Here is an 18,829-nt window from a genome sequence, read left to right on the forward strand (position 1 = left end):
TGTGTGAAAGTGAGATGGATTTCAAGTGTCTCACCAAAGAAATACCACAAAAATTAAATTATCCGTTTGCAAATTTTAAAAAGATTCAAGCAACATAACACCTTTGTCGGCTTTATATCATTAGATCAGTTATATCATTAAATTACTTCATACAAGTATAAGTCACAAATCATCACTTTAATGAAATTTAAATATCTTTGAAAAAATTTGTTTTGTAAAATAATTCCTCCCGTGTAGCTTCTCACAAGCAACAACCACAAGTTGTCTGCAAACTTTCATGTCCAGAAAGCCATTTTGCCCTGAGTCCAGCTAGGTAAATGTTACAGGACTTTCTGATAGAATAACCAGTTATTTTTGTTAAATATATACCATGGGGAATCTGTTAGTTAGTAAAAAATGACCAAAAATTGGGGCTTATGGTTTAAGCAGCAGGAAGAAATTATATATCCTTACAAGACCGGTTTGGTTTGGAGATTGGTTATATCCCTTAATAAATAACAAATTCAGCTTGTTATATTCAGTTACATTATCCTACATTGATATATTTATCAGGCTGTGGAACTGCTGCCTTGCAGCATGAAGGTCCTGGGTTCAATTCCTGGCCTGGGGTCTTTCTGCATGGAGTTTGCATGTTCTCCCTGAGCATATGTGGGTTCTCTCTGGGTACTCACTCCAAAAACATGACTGTTAGGTTAATTGGCTTCTCTAAAGTCCCCTTAGGTGTGAGATGTGATGGACTGGCGGACTGGCAACCTGTCCAGGGTGTACCCTGCCTCTCTGCCATTGACAGCTGGAGATAGGCACCAGCACCCCTCGCGACCAGATTTGGGACTAAGCGTGTTAGAAAATTGATGGATGAAATATATATTGGTTTCTTTAAAAGTAGTTAAGTTTGTCAAAACCAGAATAAATCAAGGACAGTACTGTAAATTATTAATACCACAGTTAAGCTCAAAATGACACCTGGCAATCTGCTATTAGTCACTGACTCTTATTAACCAGCTACTACTCTCAGACTAACAGCAATCTGCTGCTAGTCCATAATTTAAAGCAATCTGCTGCAGGGTATTGATTCAATGCAATTTGTTACAAGTCAACCACTTGATGCAATCTTTTGAAAGTCAATGACCTAATATATAGATTTAGATTTAATCTAAGTAATTTTATAATAATAATCAAAGTCTTTTTATTGTTTTTTTTTTTATATTCAAACGACAGACATCCCATTCAAAACATACAGAAAAAAAAATAGTAGGCTCAAAATGTATTTAGTCAAAGTAATTTAAGCTGTCGACTATACTTCATTTGAATTGAATAAGGAGCTTTTAGTCTTTTATTTTTCTGTTTGTTTAGATTTTATTCCTGCTTTCTGCAGCCATTACTAGAGTCACCTCTAGATGAAGGCCACTGACGTTCAAGGAATCATAAATCCCACATAGATAACATCACACGTTGTCCTGAACGCCTATGTAAAGATGTATGTAACTGACCCTCGTTACAGCAATGAGAGTTGTGAAATAGCCGCATTCATGTGACGCCTTCAATTTATGTGGGAAATTCTAGCCAATTTAATTTGGTTTAGATTATTAAAAAAAGACCTTCCTTAGCGATAAGGTTAAAGCAAGAGAGAATGTGTTTATGTAAGCAAAGTTAATTGGTGAAGTACCTACACCGGACATAGTTTTTGTATAAAATATCTCTAAAGTAGGCGTTGAATAGTTCTGATGACCGAGCAAAGATGCTACACTTGAACGCAACGTCAGTGACGTAGCCTGTACGTGTCGTGACAAAGCGGGCGCGGCTTCGGCGAACAGCTCAGATACAGGCTGCTTTCACTGCCGCTAAGGACAAATACTTATAGCAGTTATAACTGTTATATCTGTTAATTATTGTTAATCCATCCCGCTAGCAAAGATGGCCTTGGTTTGCTTAAGCAGAAATGTTTTGGGCTTCAGGAATTCTGGTGTGATGGTGGTGAGTAAAAAGCAGTCTTTATCTTTATTTGACCTTACTTTGGATTAAACCACATATTTCTTCTTTGACAGAAATGTTTCTCACTGATGGTTGTACAGGTTTTTTCAATGATAGCTTGCGTCAGACAGAAAGTCACTAAAATATCTTAATTATCAAACTCAAACAGGCGTCTGGTTGCTGTCAGACTACAGCAGGTCCATCGATATCTAACAAATATCTGATTAGATTGGTTTATTAGTTGATATAATCGGTTATATCAAAGAATGACACCGAATAAAGCTGCTTTTATCTTTATCTGGTACTTTTAATTGTATTAGAAGTGACTTGTTTATATCCTCCTCTCGTTGAAGCTGTAGTTTGATAGATTTGTTTAAAATTGGTTATAAAAAACATAAATGGAAACCTGTGTTCGTAAAAGAAGTAAAACAATAAGGGATTTGTTGTTCTATTATTTTCAATTGTCCTGAAGAAGTCAGTTAGGTAACCAAAGAAAAGCTGTGATGTAACTCTTTCTGGTCAGTACACCCAAAGGCCACTAGGGGGAGACTCCTTACTTGGAAATTGAGCTTTAGTGAAGAATCCAAACATTAATATTAATATAACACTTCTGTCTTCTTTTTTTATTTCCTGAAATAACTGTTATTCAAATCTAGGAATTTATTATTTTACTTTGTGGGATTACTTTCATATAAAAATCCAAGTTATTCTAATTCCAATCTATTAACTACAACACAACTAGACTCTCAGTATACAGCAATTAGTCATTTATGAAACAAGACCAGAAAGAGGCCTTTTATGTAAGCTCCCATATGATGCCCTCTAAATGTTTTGACACACCTGGTAGAAATGTTATAAAAGCCTTACATAATTGAATCTTTTTTCACTGCAGCATGATGCCAAGAAAACAAAAACTTTTAACTTAAGACATCTAAAAAAAAAATCCCTGATGATAAATAATTGTCATTGTGAATTTACTAACAGGGTAAAACTTATGTTTGTGTTATATTTACTCACTTTATCTTCATTCATACAGATATTTTCATCAATTAATCAAATAAAAAGCATAAAACTACACCAAATAGAAAAAAACACACAATGAAATATTACAATCATAGCACTGATATGAGCATTTAAAACGAAGCTCTTTAAATAAACTAAGAAGATATGACTTAAAGAAAAGAGCAATTTGTATACATTTTCTTTTTAGAAAAATTGGTTGGAGCATAGAAATAGTGAGCCACTCGTGTCCTCAGTCTTGTTTCTCCTCTTCAGCTCCCTTCACCCCACTTTCTCTATAAGAATTATTTTGGATCTAAGATGACCATGAAAAAAGGTGGATTTTATATCAACTGGAATGGATTTGGAGTTACGTTTGGATACGTTTCTCAATGAAGAATCCAATGAAAACCAATTTTCAGTTGAGTTGGAGTTAAACAGAGCTTTAGATTCCCTTTTTCGACTTTGATATGCTACCCAGTGCCTTTAAAAGCTAATGAGGCCTGCAGCATCACAGATCATCCACCATATTATATACTTTTCCACATGTTTATCCCTATTTTTCACACTAATTAAAATGTTTGTTAGCAAAAGCTCAATCTTATTTTTGATTTTACAAATCACACAGTTGCTGTTAGTTATTTTTCTAATAGAAAATGTTTTTATGTGTCATATTGTATTAATGCTCTAGGGATCGAACATCTTGAATTTCTAATATTGAGTTTCTAAACACCCTGGCCAACCATAAAAAGAACCATCAAGTACAAATTTGACACCTTTTAGTTAAATTCATCTTAACAGGGCTGCACTATTTTATTTATATATATATATATATATATATATATATATATATATATATATATATCTACCAGGGCTTTAATAAAAGACAATTTACTTTGCTTCTCCAGTGACTGACACAGACTGTAAATTGTGATCTCTTTGTCTGAGCCAGATGGTGCGCTACGCTCAGACTGCTGCCGCTCCGGCTCCAGAACCCAGGATCAAGAAGTTCCAGGTCTACCGCTGGGATCCAGATACCCCCGGAGACAAACCCCGAATGCAGACGTATGAAGTGGATCTAAACACGTACGTCTTCACTGCATCAATGAACAGAAGCGATGTTGGTCTAACTGTTATGCACATCATTGGAGATGTTGTTTTCTAACTCTGTTGGTCTTTTTTTAAATCCAGTTGTGGTCCAATGATTCTGGATGCACTCATTAAGATCAAGAACGAAATGGACCCCACGCTCACATTCAGACGTTCCTGCCGTGAAGGTAGGAATTGTTGCTGATATATTAGTTTCAACCAGGATAACGAGATAAACGTGACTTCCTGGCAGACTGATCTTCTCCATCTTTCTCCAGGTATCTGTGGCTCCTGTGCCATGAACATCAACGGAGGAAACACGCTGGCGTGCCTTAATAAAATCGATGTGAACACTAGCAAACCCACCAAAATCTACCCACTGCCTCACATGTATGTCGTCAAGGATCTGGTACCTGTGAGTACAGCAGTTTTACTCATTTTGTTTTAAAGCTATAGCAGATTTCAGAAACATCAGAGCATTTCTGGAAATCAAGTGGGTTTTCCGATCTTTATCCCCGACCAGGATATGAGCAACTTTTACGCACAGTACAAATCCATCGAGCCGTACCTGAAGAAGAAGGATGAGAGCCAGGAGGGAAAGACGCAGTATTTCCAGTCCATGGAAGACAGGCAGAAACTGGTAAATAAATAAATCCGTGACTTTCATCTCCTTGTTTATGTAGACCAAATATATAACATTAAAGAACCACAAAGATGGAGGCTGTGTCTGACTTGTGTTTAACTCCACAGGACGGCTTGTATGAGTGCATCCTCTGCGCCTGCTGCAGCACCAGCTGTCCCAGCTACTGGTGGAATGGAGACAAATACCTGGGACCTGCTGTCCTCATGCAGGTCAGATTTTTGAAACAAACCTGGAAAAATATATATATAATTACAGTGTTAATCTTCATCTATATACACACATATATATATATATATATATATATATATATATATATATATATATATATATATATATATGTGTATATGTATATATGTTTTTCTCTGATTTTAATTTCACATTATTTGTTTAGTTTATTTTCTACAAAATTTTCTATTTTCCATTTTAATCTTTCCAATTAAAAATTTCTGTTCACTGATTTAATATTTTCCATTTTTTTTATTTTTTTATTTTTTTTTTTTATTCCCAAATATTAATTTCAAATATTTTCAAATTCCCAACACTGTTGTTACAAACGTCCAGCAGACCGATAGAAATGCTTCTTTGCTCCTTGCTGTAGAGGAAAGTCTGCCCCCCAGTGGAAGAGAATGCCATCTGTAAAACGCTTTATGAAATGAATTACATCTGACAAATCTCAATCTCAAAAATGGAAATAAAAAATTTAAATAAAGAAAAGGATTTTAAAAGAATACAATTTGAAAATATAAAACCGATTAAAAAAAAAAAATTTTAAAGACCACTTATGACAAAGAGCATAAATCATAGAAGATTAAGATTATTATTAGAGCTTGGGTAGGCCTGGTGATTTCTGTCATTATATGAGCTGTGCTCTTATTCTGATACACATGTTGGGGCTGCATGATGCTTCCAATAAATCTGTCATTAAGAGGGGAGATTCATTAGTAAATCAACTGTGTAGAAGATAGCAGGAGTTAATGACAGCAAGATATACACACCTTCTAAAGTAGATACGTGCTGATCTGAACTATAATACTCAAACCCCCTGTATATGTTTGTTATATGTTTGTATGTTTGTTTTTCTCACAGGCATACCGATGGATGATCGACTCCCGTGACGAATTCACAGAGGAACGATTGTCTAAACTTCAGGACCCCTTCTCCCTGTACCGCTGCCACACTATCATGAACTGCACCAAAACTTGCCCAAAGGTGCTTAAAGCAATTACTAGATAGGCTTTCACAGAATAAAGAGTTGCTTTGTCTAAATGTTTTTCTTCCTCTCAACAGGGTCTTAACCCAGGAAAGGCCATAGCAGAAATCAAGAAAATGATGGCCACTTATAAGGAAAAGAAAGCTGCAGCTTCATAAACAACTGTTAACAAAGATGGCTCTAGACTAACTTCTGAGACCTTGAACTGAACTGGGAGGAAGAGAAGAGCCAAGCTAAACCCTTCTGCTACATTAGCACATTTTAAGACTTTATTAAGTGTCCATTGTGTGTGTGAATTTATGTAAGAGTGAATGAGGGATATAAAACGGTAAAAGAAAAGACCTGCTCTTCAAATATATGCTTCAATATTATGGACCACACCCTTGCTGATTGTGTGTAAACTTAAAACTTTAGGCTTGCATGATGTTGTATTTAGTCTGGTAATTTTAAATAATGTCCTCAGTAAAGATCATGGAAGCCCATAATGTTATTTTGCATTAAAGTGGTAAGAAAATAATTTCTTCTTTAATGTTGTTTGAACCTAAGCTGAAATAAATGATATCCTGAAGGATGCAATGAGTAGGAATTGTTTTCAGGTCAGAACTAAAAACAGATCCACTGAAATGCCTGAGACTATAAAACTAATCATATCTTTTAGAGGAGAAATGAAGGGTAAAAAAAAAAAAAAACAAGATGAATTTTTTTACCTGCAACATTGAGACTTTTGACACACATGAAAAGCTGCAACTAAAACTGCTACACCAGATCTTGTTTATGTTTTTCATATTTGTGTGTTTTTTTTATTTTTTTTTTATTTATTGCACTGGGGTTAAATTGGACAGGTCAGACTAAAGGGGGTTTGAATACAAATGCAAATTTTTTCTGATTTATTTTTTTATTCAGAATAATTAATCATCTTCAAGTTAGCCAAATAGCCTTTGTTTTCAATATAAAGATGATGGAGACAATATTTTTTTTTTGTCAATGATTAACTAAGTTTATTTATTTTACTTTATTGTTTGATATTTGTTTCGAGATTATTGTAGTGGTGATTGTTTGCCAGGCCAAACATCCAATTAAAGCTCTAATTAAGCGAGGGGTCAAGGCACTGGTGTCCAGTTTCTATACTCAGGCAAAAGAAGTTTCAATGTCTTGAAGATGATTCGGAAGGTTTATTTTCTATTTTTGCCAACAATTAAAGAGTACAAACTTTTTCTTTTGTCCTACCTCTATTGCGCTGGTAAAAACCATAGGCCCCAAACACAGAAATGCCTGCTGCACCTTTCCCAGGCCCCCCCTACACTTATAGAAAGTGGACTGATCCACATCACTTCCTGTCAATAAATAAGAAAAATAATAAAACGAAGATAAATAGAATCAACAATTAATAACCTGCAAATAGATTCTGTAAATAATACAAAAAATATGCATTTAGGAATTAACGCAATTCAAATGAATAAAGAATAAATAGCTCCAAGAATTATATTTTTTGCTTATTCAGTTATGTTTCTTTGTTTCTGGTTAATTATGAGCAAGTTGGATATTAATACCAATATCATTCTGTCTGTCCCCAGCTTATTTACAATGTAAGCCCTTCTGAAGGGAGGCTAAAGAGCTCTGACTGTTTGCTTAATAATTTGTCACGCGCGTGATTGAATTTTGGGCGCTTTGGCTTGCCGTAGAACAATGTAAACGATCCGGTGGCATGTGTTGAAAGAAGATTTAATCAGTTAGGGGTAGTCTGGTTCCCAGGAATTATGCAGAGTATCGCATTGTGACCACGAGATGGACAAGCGGGGTGAGTGTTTTTCCCCGTTTTCTTTTTTTTCTTCACAAAGGAGCGGAGATAACGGGACTGCTAACTGCTAGCCTGACAGTTAGCTTTACTAATTTAGGGTTTCTACTGTTTATGACTGCTACTGTATCTGTCAGCTGCACTGATAAATAAACCGTTTTCCTTCACTAAAGTAATTCCTTATTTGCTGTTTCCTCATTCACTGTGATAGTGAATATAAAAACAATCTACAGAGATTGTTAAAAGTTAAATCATACATTATTTTCATGGATCTGTAAAATAGAAAAAATTATCTTTTTTTTTTTATAGATATTGTTTGACCCTAACTGCTAACGGAAATATGCGTTCTCGGATGTCGTGCATTTTCAGAAACATATTTTCTTCTAATGCATGTACTAAACAAAATCTGTTACACCTACAGCCAGATTTTAATGTTCCTCTGTGGTTTTTAATATCGACTCCATGAACCATAAACAGGGCTGCCAACTCTCACCCATTGGGAGTGAGACTCACCCATCTCAGTCTCTTCACACACTCTCACTCCTTATTCCCAATTTCTCACACTAAAAAGGATCACATGGTTTGTGTTCTCATTACATGGTGCTTTTTTTAGTCCCAGTTTTAGTCCATGTTTTGCTCACAAGTTAAAAAATTGTTGCTCAGTCTAGTTTAATAATCTCCCATTGGCATTTAGGAGTAATTAAACCAACACAAATATTTTAATTCTTAAAGCTTTCAGGTTTGTCTCTCAAACCTATAGGAGGTCCACAAAAAGAAAAAGAACCATTGCATTTTATTTTTCAAAAGATCAGCCACCCAAAAAAAGACCAACCACATTCAGAGAGGAAGTGCAGAACAGCTCAGTTATCCAGGATTCATGGAGGAGAAACCTCAAGGATCTTCTTCTATTATTATTACTACTTATCTTATTATTTTATCTTTATTTTGGTCCATTCAATAGGTTTAAAAACTTAATTTCCATCACACCTTCCAAATTAAACATCCAGAGCAGTGCTGTCTCCTGTCATGATGACTTTTATAAAATCTACAGCCTCCTAGAAGGTCTGAATTGTTTAAATGTTTTGTCAATTGTAAGAAAATCTAATAACATAGTGAATGAAGCTTTTTAATCCTTAGTTTATTACCAAATGTTCATACACAGTGTAGTTTGCATTAGTTTCGATTGCACTGGTCCCTGCATCAGTGCCAGTAATCCAGTTATAGCTTATTAGTTTCCCATTGTTTAATTTACTTGAACTGCAGAGAATCATTAATAAAGAAAGTTGTGAAATTCTTAGTTTAAAGTATATTTAAGATGCAAGTATTTTAGTAGGGCCCATTCTGCTTTTAGAAAATAATATATATTGTGAGAAAAATGTTCCACATAATTACAGACCACTTATTGTTAATCAGTAACATTTATTCTGATATAAAAATTCCACATTTTGCCGCTTTGTTTCAGTTAAATCCTCTGAAAACCGCCAACCTATAGCTGCACCCATCCTCATCTAACCCTGACAGGGTTTACTTACCAAATTATTTCAAAATCTCACCCCAAGGTTTGGTGAAAAGTTGGCAGCCCTGCATAAACCTATTCATACAAATTATTCTACTGTAATTACAATGTAATAACAGCATAAAGTAAGCAGAGCTGTTTTGTTATGATCATATGCAGATAGTTTAAAAAATAAGTAAAGAGATTAAGACAGAAGTATACACATTACTGTTAAAAAATACAGTATCAATCTCTGACTGACTTTAATTTTCTCATGTGTTATAAACTGTTGTTTCAGACAATTCCATTCAATTCAGTTTATTTCTATAGAGCCAATTCACAACACATGTCATCTCAAGGCACTTTACAGTTCACCAGATCAAACAGTCAAATTGATACAAAGTTTTCTATCTAAGGAAAACCAGCTGATTGCATCGACTCATTGACTCGAATGCAATCCCTCACACTAAGCATGCTTGTAGCGATAGTGGAGAGGAAAAACTCCCTTTTAACAGGAAGACATCTCCAGCAGAACCAGGCTCAGTGTAAGTGGCGATCTGCCGAGGCCGACTGGGGTTCAAGGAGACAGAAGTTAAGAGATATAAACCAACCTAAATGGATCAGATGATGTACTTAGCTCCTATGAGAAAGGACCTCTTGATCTTTTTTGACAACCTATGATTTAAAGTATTATTTGGATATATTACTTAAATAAAATTATTTATAGAAGGTTTGATTAAAAGTAATAATTTTGTCAAAGTCAGTCAACTGGTCTAAAAAGAGATTAGAGAATAAAATGAACTAGAAAGCACTTGGAGATCGCAGACCTCCAACAAGCAGCAAATCTTCCCCCATATTGTGATTTACAGCTATAGCTCAAATTCGTTTATGATCTGGATCAGTCTGATGCTGAAGCTGTCGATAGTCACTGCTGCCACTCTGGTTTAGGGGAAAGAGAATAGAAAACCCCTTTATTGTCCCACATTGGGAAACTTCTGGTAATATAAATAATGTTAACCAGGCATTCCCAAACTCGGTCCTCAAGGCCCCCTGTCTTGCAGGTTTTAGAGGTTTCTCTGCTTCTGCACAGCTGGTTATAATGATTGCAGTAGACCAAAAGCCTGTTAATCAGCTTTCAATTAAAATCAGCTGTGCTGGAGCAAGGAAACCTCTAAAACCTGCAGGACAGCGGGCCTCGAGGACCGAGTTTGGGAATGCCTGCTTAACAATTCCTACATCCGGATTGTGATGTGGATTATCACCAAAATTGAATGGATTGTTCCTTGGACTGAGGTGCTCCTTTGATAAAATGTTAATTAAAATCCATTCATAACTTTTTAAGTTATCCTGTAGACAGACAGACAGAAATAAACAAAGAAACACCAACTTGACTAAAACCACAACTTCCTTGACTGAGGTAAGGATTAGGGTTAAAAATAAACAAATTCTAAATCTGAACAGTCTGAGCCAAAGTCTAATTTACTTTTCTTTTTTTTTATTATTTAATAAAAAAGTATTATACATCTACAATATGTTAATGATCCATTTAAAGCCTGGTTCTAAAATATTACAATCTATCGTTTTTCATAGACAAAGTTTTAGTTTCAGTGCTCTGCATAGGGATGTTTCAAAAGAGAAATCAACATTTAAAATCTGCAAAGTCAAACTAACTTATTGCTGAACCTGCTGTTGAAGCCCATAGTTGAGCAGTTTTGGGTTCAGGACTGTTAAATTTTTGCTTTCTCAGCTCAGATGACTGTCTTGTGTCTGCTTCATCATTTGTTAACTTGCTTTAGTTCCCTTTTTTGACACTGAAAGTCTAATCTGTTAAAAATCAAACCGAAAGCCTTTACTTTTTGTGCTCATCCTCACTGATATAAAGTTATATTTAGAACTCCTGCTCCTGTCAAATGAATGAATCTTTAAATCTGGTTACTGATTTATCCTTAAAGGACTAGGCTATTAAAATGCTCTTTGTTGATGTTTTGATCATGTCAATTTTTAACTACTCTGAATGCGAAATCTGAAGTTAACCGAGTTGGGTTCAGATTTCTTAGCTAAAACAGAAGTTCTATTTAATTTTTCATGTTTTGCAAAATAATCCAGCTTTGATGAACTTTGACATAAGCTAGTTTTACAAATATTTGCATGATGTATATTTTGATTCAGTAAGATGTTTTCAAGAAAAGGCAGCAGGTATCTCAGAGGTATAGTGTGCCATTGTGAACTTTACCCCAACCCTTATCATTGGGACAATGTTTTCCTTATGATAACATGTTTAAACAAACACATTTAGGTGTCGACTTGTGGTACTGATAGGATACTGACATGTATTTAATAAAATAGAAACTAGAATGAAAGATGTTGAGAGTTATTCATATATAGGTGCATTGATATCCAGCTGTTTGTTGTCATTATCTATGGAAAAGAATTAGGGACAAACAATAAAAAGTTGACTGATTTTTAAATTGCATTTCAGTTTAATATGGGAAAAAAAGTCAGAATTATGAATTTAATCTCAGAATTCTGACTTTAATCTCACAATTCAGACATTTTTCTCAGAATTCTGACTTTAATCACAAAATTCTGACTTTTTTCTCAGAATTCTTACTTTAATCTCAAATTTCTGACTTTAATCTCAGAATTCTGACTTTAATCTTAGAATTCTGACTTTTCTCAAAATTCAGATTTTAATCTCACAATTTTGTATCTTAATGTAGATGGGCACCATGACGGAATGAGTGCTCTGATGTCAGCTTCACTGACAAAGATGTAAGTTGTTTAGCAGGGCCAGTGACACATTGGTGGAAAATGATGCAATTAGGCAACTTTTTACCTGCTCTAAAACAGACATGGCTACAGCTTGATGCTTACATGTTTGTTAGCTGTCAGAATTATGAGATTATTATGAGATTTAAGTCATAATTGTAAGAAAAAAGTCAGAATTCTGAGATTAAAGTCAGAATTGTGAGAAATTCTCATACTGAAATAAAATGTAAAAATTTTTTCACTGGCCTTAATCCTCTTCCGTAATGATCTGTTTTGACAGTATTGAATTAACAGATTGAAGTGGATTTTGTCTGTTTCGTCCTGCCTGCTGTCCAGAGGGATTTCCTCAGGTTTATTTATCAGTGAACAGGCAGACTGGTGTCAGATAGTTGCTCCCCAGCCGGTTGAACAAGTGTGTCTCGGTGTCAGAGGCAGGGACTGCGATTCAGCTGCAGGGTGGGATGTTTTTAACTTCAGTCTCTGGAATATTTCACCGGGGGAAGAAGGAGGAGAAGGCTTTTCTCTACCATTAACATTCTCTTTTTGACGGTAAGTCGTGCTTTTCCTCCTCCTGCCTAAAAAAACTGCGTTTGTTTCGGTATTTTACCAATAATTGGAAGCGGAAGTGAGTATTCAGTGTAACAGCTATGGTTATCGACTTTTAAGGCGTCTGGCTAATCGTTTCCCAGTAATACTCGGCGTTAGTGTTGCGGTTGGAGCGAAACGCCGTCCTCTTTGATTGAGTTTTTCTTCTCAGTTTTCTCCAGATTAGGAGTTTGCCTCTGTGGTGCTTTCACGGACCGTGGGAACGCTCACGCCAATCAGCGTTTTTTTTATAGCAACATCGATAATCCAACTTCTATTTAAAAATTCTAACTGAAGTCAATGATAGCATGAATAGGGACTTATTGTAAACGATCACTAACCACTTTTATTACTACATTTACGACGGAATGTTTTTTTTTTTTTGATATGATGAGAATAAAGTCGCAAAATTATGAGAAAATAGTCGTAATATTACAAGAATAAAACCGTAACGTTATGAGAATAAAGTCGTACATTTAAGGGAATAAACTCGTAAAATTACAAGAGTAAAGTTGAAAATAACGAGAATGAAGTCATCTTTCCACAATGCGTTTTAGAAAGATCCGAGCAGCATATGAAGGCCGACCAGCAACCAGAGGCCACTTTGACCTAAGACTCGATTTGATGCTGGTGCTAAAATATTTCCTTATTTGTCAAACCAATGCCAAACTATAACTGCACATGTTGCTCCACATACCTGTGCTTTTTGTAGGAGCAATGGCGCCAACAGGGGTTGACCAGGGGTGGCCACCCACCCTGCACAGGTGGGTGCCTCCCTCCCCCCTGGCCAGTGTAAATTGTAGTAACATCAGTTTATTTCTTCTTTATTCCCTTAATATTACTACTTTATTCTTGTAATGTTGCGACTTTATTCTCGTTCCGACTTTATTCTTGTAATTTTTATGACTTTATTCTCATAATAATACAACTTTATTTTCATAATGTTTCAAATCTCTAGCCTGGCCCTAATATCTGCTGAAGTGAGCGTCAGAAAGGCAGAGGAATGGGGTTTTGTCAGTTCTGATCACAGTCTGGTCATTTAATGGCAGATGGACCGCTCTGAGAATTTCAGAAACAGGTTGCCTGGTTTTCAGGCATAACTTTCTGTTAGGTTAAATGTTAATTTTAAAAAGAGTAAATACCCAGTGAGTCACAGTAGTGTAAATGGAAATGCGTTGATGTTCGAGAGGAATATATGATACCGATATTGCAGCTTTAAAAATCGACTGACTCTGATAATATTAAGAATCATACATGCTTTTTATATCTGTTTTGTTATGCATAATGTTAGAACAGGGTTAAACAAGTGATATTACTAAATCAGTCAACAATAGTAAACAACAATAGGTATGAGACCCACTGTCCGATTAATAATTGAGGAATGGGTTACAAAAAGGTAAACAGAAACTGTATGTTTCTATCCACTTGCCAATATCAGAGATATTAGATACCAGTTGATATAATTCAGTGTTACTGTTTTGGCAAATATAATTTGAGTTTAGGTTTATTATCAAAGCATGAAACCATCCTACCTTGTATGGAGGCTTCATATTAGTCATGACAGTGTAATGTTGCAGGCAGGGGATGTTTTCTTGGTACTGGCGAACCCAACTGAGCATCTCTTAAACATGGCAGCAGGTTTACTGTACCAGATCTCCATCCATAAGAGCCAATTTGCATTGTGGTGGAAAAGGAAATTCATATTGTGAGTGTGCAGCTTACAAATCTGCAGCAACTGTGTTGCGAGATTTCATTCATGAATGTCTCTATATGCATCTACGTCTCTGTTGAATATTTCACAAGCTTACTGTCAAAATCTATTGATTTATTTTCCCCATCAGGATGCTGTTAAAAGAAGGTTAACATGACAACAGTTTCCGTGCTTTGGTTGCCTTCCTGCTGCCCTTGAAAGATTCAGGGCTCAGATTATTTATCGATCAAACTCCCATCTCCTTTTTCAAGTAGAGCTATTTTATTAAGCCCTGAGGGCTCAGATGCGAGTTTGCATCAATATGTTTGCAAAGAAAAGGAGTGGAACTTGCTTAGCAGCTGCTGGGACAAACCTGCCTTTGATTGATACCCGCTGCTATAATCTACAGCAAACTGGATCCGCCCATGGTTGTTCTTCACATTTACGACTGAGCCTTGAAGTGTTTGAAGCTACTCTGTAGTATCGTGCAGACGGCTGTTTTCATCTCATTGTTAGTCAGTTATTCTCCGATGGTAGGACAACAATCCCTGAATCTGTTCAGTAGGAATTCAAAATATCACCATGTCCTTGTTTGGTTCACAAGGGGTTAGAATAACCAATAATGTCAGCAGAGAGAAGCGCTTATATCAGCTGGGATTCAGAATCAGAATCAGACATATTTTAATAATCCCAGAGGCAAATTCCTTATCAGTATTATATAACTGCAGCCAGCTTCCCTGTTCCTGCCAGGTTAAAGCAACCCTTCAGCTTGTTGCTGCCACTACCGTGCACATTGATGAGCTACTGTTCAGGTTGATGCTCAGTATTGCACTCAAACAAAACTGACAGCTTTAAAGCATCTAAAAGCAAGAGAAAATATTCACTCTTATAGGATCCAAAATAATGAGGCTTGAAGGGAATTTTCTGATGCTGTAATCAGTTCGTCTCTTGTCTTGTAGGAAGTGTTGTGGACCCGCAGAGTGGACTCCCCTCACCCTGTCCACGAAACCCCCTCCTCAGTCCTGACTCACACATGGTAAGATCACCTGCTTCCTGTTTGCTAAATCAACCCTGATGGAAAATGTGGAGAAATCTTTTTTCAGATTCACTTAATTTCATTTACCTGAACCAGCTGATTTGTGCCTTCTCTTTTCCTCTAAAAAAGCCAAAAAGTATAGTTAATTGAATGTTTTCAGTGGCTTGTTTAAGGATCTTCCTGCTGATTTAACTTCAGTTTCTCATGTCATGTGGTTTCTGATAATTTTGTAGTTTTTTTTTTTTTCTTTTTGTGAGGTTTAACCTCTGATATTAAACTGGATCATGCGTTTGAATGTGACTCTGTTCCCTCAGGACGTCCAGGGGTATAAGTGGGTTCGCTGGCGGGTGTGGCTGTGTCGCTTGGCGGCCCTGCTGTCCTTGGGGCTGCTCCTGATTGTGTTTCACTGGCGCCCGCGCCTCGCCCTCCGCGCACGCTGTCGCTCCTGCCCTCTGGCTTTGGCAGATGTCCTCCTGCTAAGAGTGAGGAACGCAAATGCAGTGTTTGGTTTTAGATCTGCTCATCTTCCACAAAGCCACTAACTGATTCATTTAATTCACAATGTTTTTTGTCAGGACAGTTTTGGCCAGCAGCATGTTGTGGAGGTGCACACAGTGGAGATGGAGGCAGGCAGGTAAGCAGCATCTCCACCTTTAAACCTTAAGAAGCACTCGCTCAGAGAATACAATAGAGACCTGCAGAACTCTGCTGATTCAGCTGTTTCCTCCAGTTTGGAGCTGCTGGGGCAGCAAGAGGAGGCTGATTGGAGAGATACAGTTCAGCTGCACAGAGAGGAGGTAATCTTTGTTTTTCTAGTTATTTTTATATATTATGAAATAATGTCCACACCCTAAAGTTTCCTTTGCTGCATTACAGAAAACGCTACTCCGCTACTACTTGTTTGAAGGGCTCCGTTACATCTGGTTGGACAGGAAGGGGGCTTTCTGTCGCGTTAGGTACTGGAACAACCAACATGAAAACATCTGAATAGAAAAAGCTCTCTGATCACTCCTTATATTGTTACGTTTATCTCATTTACTGCATCTCAACGGCATGTTTACCTGTAAACATAGATTTTTTTTTGTAGTTGAAACTAGTTTCTGTTTTTTTCAGTGTCCTCTGTGAGGACTGGACTTGCAAAGACTTGTATGGCTTCCAGAAAGGCCTGAGTCCTCAGGATCAGAGCTTGAGGTAGGAGATGATGTTTCACTTGAGAGGTTTTAAATTAAGAATGTATAGTTCTTTAAATTATCCTTTTTTTTTGTTCTTTTAGGAGATGTATGTTCGGGGCCAACATTATCGATGTACCTGTGAAGTCTTACATGAGGCTACTGTTTGAGGAAGTGAGTAATGAGTCTGGGGGAATTGAATCATTAACTTTGAGCAGTAATGGGAAATGTATTTATTTGCGCAATGCTTTTATGACCTGCCTTATAACATTCATTGTTCACTGTTACCCTCTAAAAACTCTAGAAAAAGGTTTAAAGTCGTAGAGAAGTTATATTTAAATGTCAAATCATTCTGGCTTAAACATGTATATAAATGTACTCTATCAGACTATATTGTCCCAAAATTAAGAAAATTTCTAAAACCTAACTTATGCAGGCCAGTTAGTTATATGTCAGCTTGTACACCTGAATTCAGCCAATCATATATCAACGGTCATCTGTCAATCAATTTTTTTTCAGTCCTCTAAATTAAAATTGTATGATGGAGGAGACTCATCCACGACCTCCGACACAAAGCTCTCCTCCTCTCGCATGTTTCCGCTGTCCATAGCGTTCCTTGACAGTGTCGTTTCTAAGTCACCAATTTAGTGCTACTTGGTCCCAATGGAATTTCCCATTGGGAACCTAATAGCACTAAGGCTACGTTCACGCTGCAGGCCTTGATGCTCAATTCCGAATATATGCGACTTGTATGTGATCTCCTGTGTGAACTGCAGTCATACAACTCAAGTGTCCCGCATGTGCAGTAGAGGACGCAATGATGTCACAGGCCAGCGTGCTTTGTGTTTACGGAAGTAAACATGGATGGTAGTGCCGGCGCGCATCTAGCGGTCTTTTCCAGCCATAAATACTAAATCTTTTCAATATGGTTAAACATAAATACTGCTCTCCGCACCTTTGTCGGGTATTAATGATGTTCAGGTCGGATGAATCCGACTTGGCCGTTCAGACACAGGTCGCATTTGAAAAGATCAGATTCGTATCGGATTCAGGACCACATAGCCAAGTGGCCTGGTTCGGATTGGAAAAAAATCGGATCTGTGTTGATCAGACTGCCATGAAAAGATCAGATACAGATCGCATATGGGCCAAAAAATCGGATTTGGGTCACTTCAGGCTTCAATGTGAATGTAGCCTAAGTTTCTAACTGGTTAGCAAGATACTTCCGATAAACCGGCCACAACCAAACTTGCGAATCTTCCGCCACAACAATCCCGCCCCCTTGATAAACGACCAATCACATTCACTTTATTCACTCGTGTAAAGTCGTGCACCACTCGGGAGAATTTGGAAATGCAACCGTTGGAACAGCCGCTTCCCTACGACTTAAAAAGAGAACATAAGTTTTAAAATCCTCAGACAGAGACTGTTTTGTAATCAGGCTAGTTAATAGGTTAAAATTGGTTCTGCCTACATTAGACACAAAGCAGCAGAGTATTTTTTTTTACCAGTTATAAAAAAGATCTCCTACTGCACCTTTAAGAGTTTTCAGAAAACCTGCTTATTGAATCGGACCCCAGATCCAGTGGAGTAGTTCATATATTTGCTTAGGTGCTTATTAGAATTTAGGAAAACCTCTTTCCTATTTAGAATATTAGTAAATAGAGAGAAAAATATATGCATTGCCCATTTGTTAAAAGGTTTCCCATTGTTAAAATTGTTAGGGAGTAGATAAAATGCATTTGCAAAAAAGACAGCAATGCAGGGGAGCAAAACTGCTACAGGTGGATTTTTCTAAATTCTTCTTACCGCTGTAAAATGATGCATAGGTTAAAGCTAGTCATTCATATTTCACATGTATACCATGACCTGTTTTTAGTCGAAAGAGAAAACTAGTATTTTTTTCCAAATGTTACCAGCATGCTATAATATTTTGTTTATTACAGCTCTAATGATTTTAGCTTTTGCATTTATTAACTGGTATTTTTTTAAGTGCAGCAGTTGAAGCTAAGAAATGGAGAACGTTTGCTAAATGTAGAAGTACTGGAATAGTGAAGAAACCTTCTGATTGCATAAAGCATTCTACCTTTAAGCTGTGCAGTTCTTTATTGAGAAACAGTGGAAAAATACAAAGCTGATCTTAATCAGATAATTATAACTATGTGCTCAGCTGGCCAGTGTGAAACCCGCTTCTTACATCATGCTTACTGTCTGAAGTGCCTTTTTCCTGTACAACTGTAACTGTCTGGTTTTTTGTTAACTAGAAATATTTCTTAACAGTCGCATCTGTCCATCTTTTAATCCAGGGCAATTGTGTGGGCCCTTTTTTTTCAGCCAGCTGACCAGCAGTGTGGTTATATATATATAAACATTACTCC

The 18,829-nt window shown here is 36.7% G+C and overlaps 2 protein-coding genes across 4 annotated transcripts in view; both read left to right on the top strand.

The window, feature by feature from the left end:
• Window positions 1–1,803: 1,803 nt before the first annotated feature.
• LOC107092894 (succinate dehydrogenase [ubiquinone] iron-sulfur subunit, mitochondrial-like) lies at window positions 1,804–6,246 on the top strand. The gene is made up of 8 exons (XM_015387594.1): window positions 1,804–1,974; window positions 3,923–4,056; window positions 4,162–4,247; window positions 4,338–4,474; window positions 4,583–4,699; window positions 4,810–4,911; window positions 5,789–5,911; window positions 5,990–6,246. Exons 1-8 carry the CDS (start codon window positions 1,915–1,917, stop codon window positions 6,068–6,070), a joined length of 840 nt encoding a protein of 279 aa, XP_015243080.1. The 5' UTR covers window positions 1,804–1,914; the 3' UTR covers window positions 6,071–6,246.
• A 1,340-nt stretch (window positions 6,247–7,586) lies between these two features.
• Window positions 7,587–18,829, top strand: part of atp13a2 (ATPase type 13A2) — a 28,802-nt gene continuing 17,559 nt past the window's right edge. Inside the window, exons 1-8 of one of the 3 annotated variants that reach the window (XM_015387580.1) lie at window positions 7,587–7,710; window positions 15,206–15,282; window positions 15,597–15,764; window positions 15,858–15,916; window positions 16,013–16,079; window positions 16,159–16,238; window positions 16,396–16,473; window positions 16,556–16,625. In XM_015387580.1, the coding sequence (XP_015243066.1) occupies window positions 7,698–7,710; window positions 15,206–15,282; window positions 15,597–15,764; window positions 15,858–15,916; window positions 16,013–16,079; window positions 16,159–16,238; window positions 16,396–16,473; window positions 16,556–16,625 (612 nt within the window). In that variant the 5' untranslated portion in view covers window positions 7,587–7,697. Of the gene's footprint in view, window positions 7,711–12,386; window positions 12,521–15,205; window positions 15,283–15,596; window positions 15,765–15,857; window positions 15,917–16,012; window positions 16,080–16,158; window positions 16,239–16,395; window positions 16,474–16,555; window positions 16,626–18,829 lie in introns of those variants that run through there. The other 2 variants (XM_015387581.1, XM_015387582.1) reach the window with 2 other exon arrangements.

Source organism: Cyprinodon variegatus, unplaced genomic scaffold, assembly GCF_000732505.1.
Source record: "Cyprinodon variegatus isolate N-32 unplaced genomic scaffold, C_variegatus-1.0 Scaffold399, whole genome shotgun sequence".
NCBI lineage: Eukaryota > Metazoa > Chordata > Actinopteri > Cyprinodontiformes > Cyprinodontidae > Cyprinodon > Cyprinodon variegatus.

Bases quoted from the DNA above. Each gene is read 5' to 3' on its own strand.
- LOC107092894 (XM_015387594.1), top strand. From the start codon at position 1,915: ATGGCCTTGGTTTGCTTAAGCAGAAATGTTTTGGGCTTCAGGAATTCT. The intron at 4,700-4,809 runs GTAAATAAATAA...TTAACTCCACAG, and splicing joins TGGAAGACAGGCAGAAACTG to GACGGCTTGTATGAGTGCAT. The intron at 4,912-5,788 runs GTCAGATTTTTG...TTTTTCTCACAG, and splicing joins GACCTGCTGTCCTCATGCAG to GCATACCGATGGATGATCGA.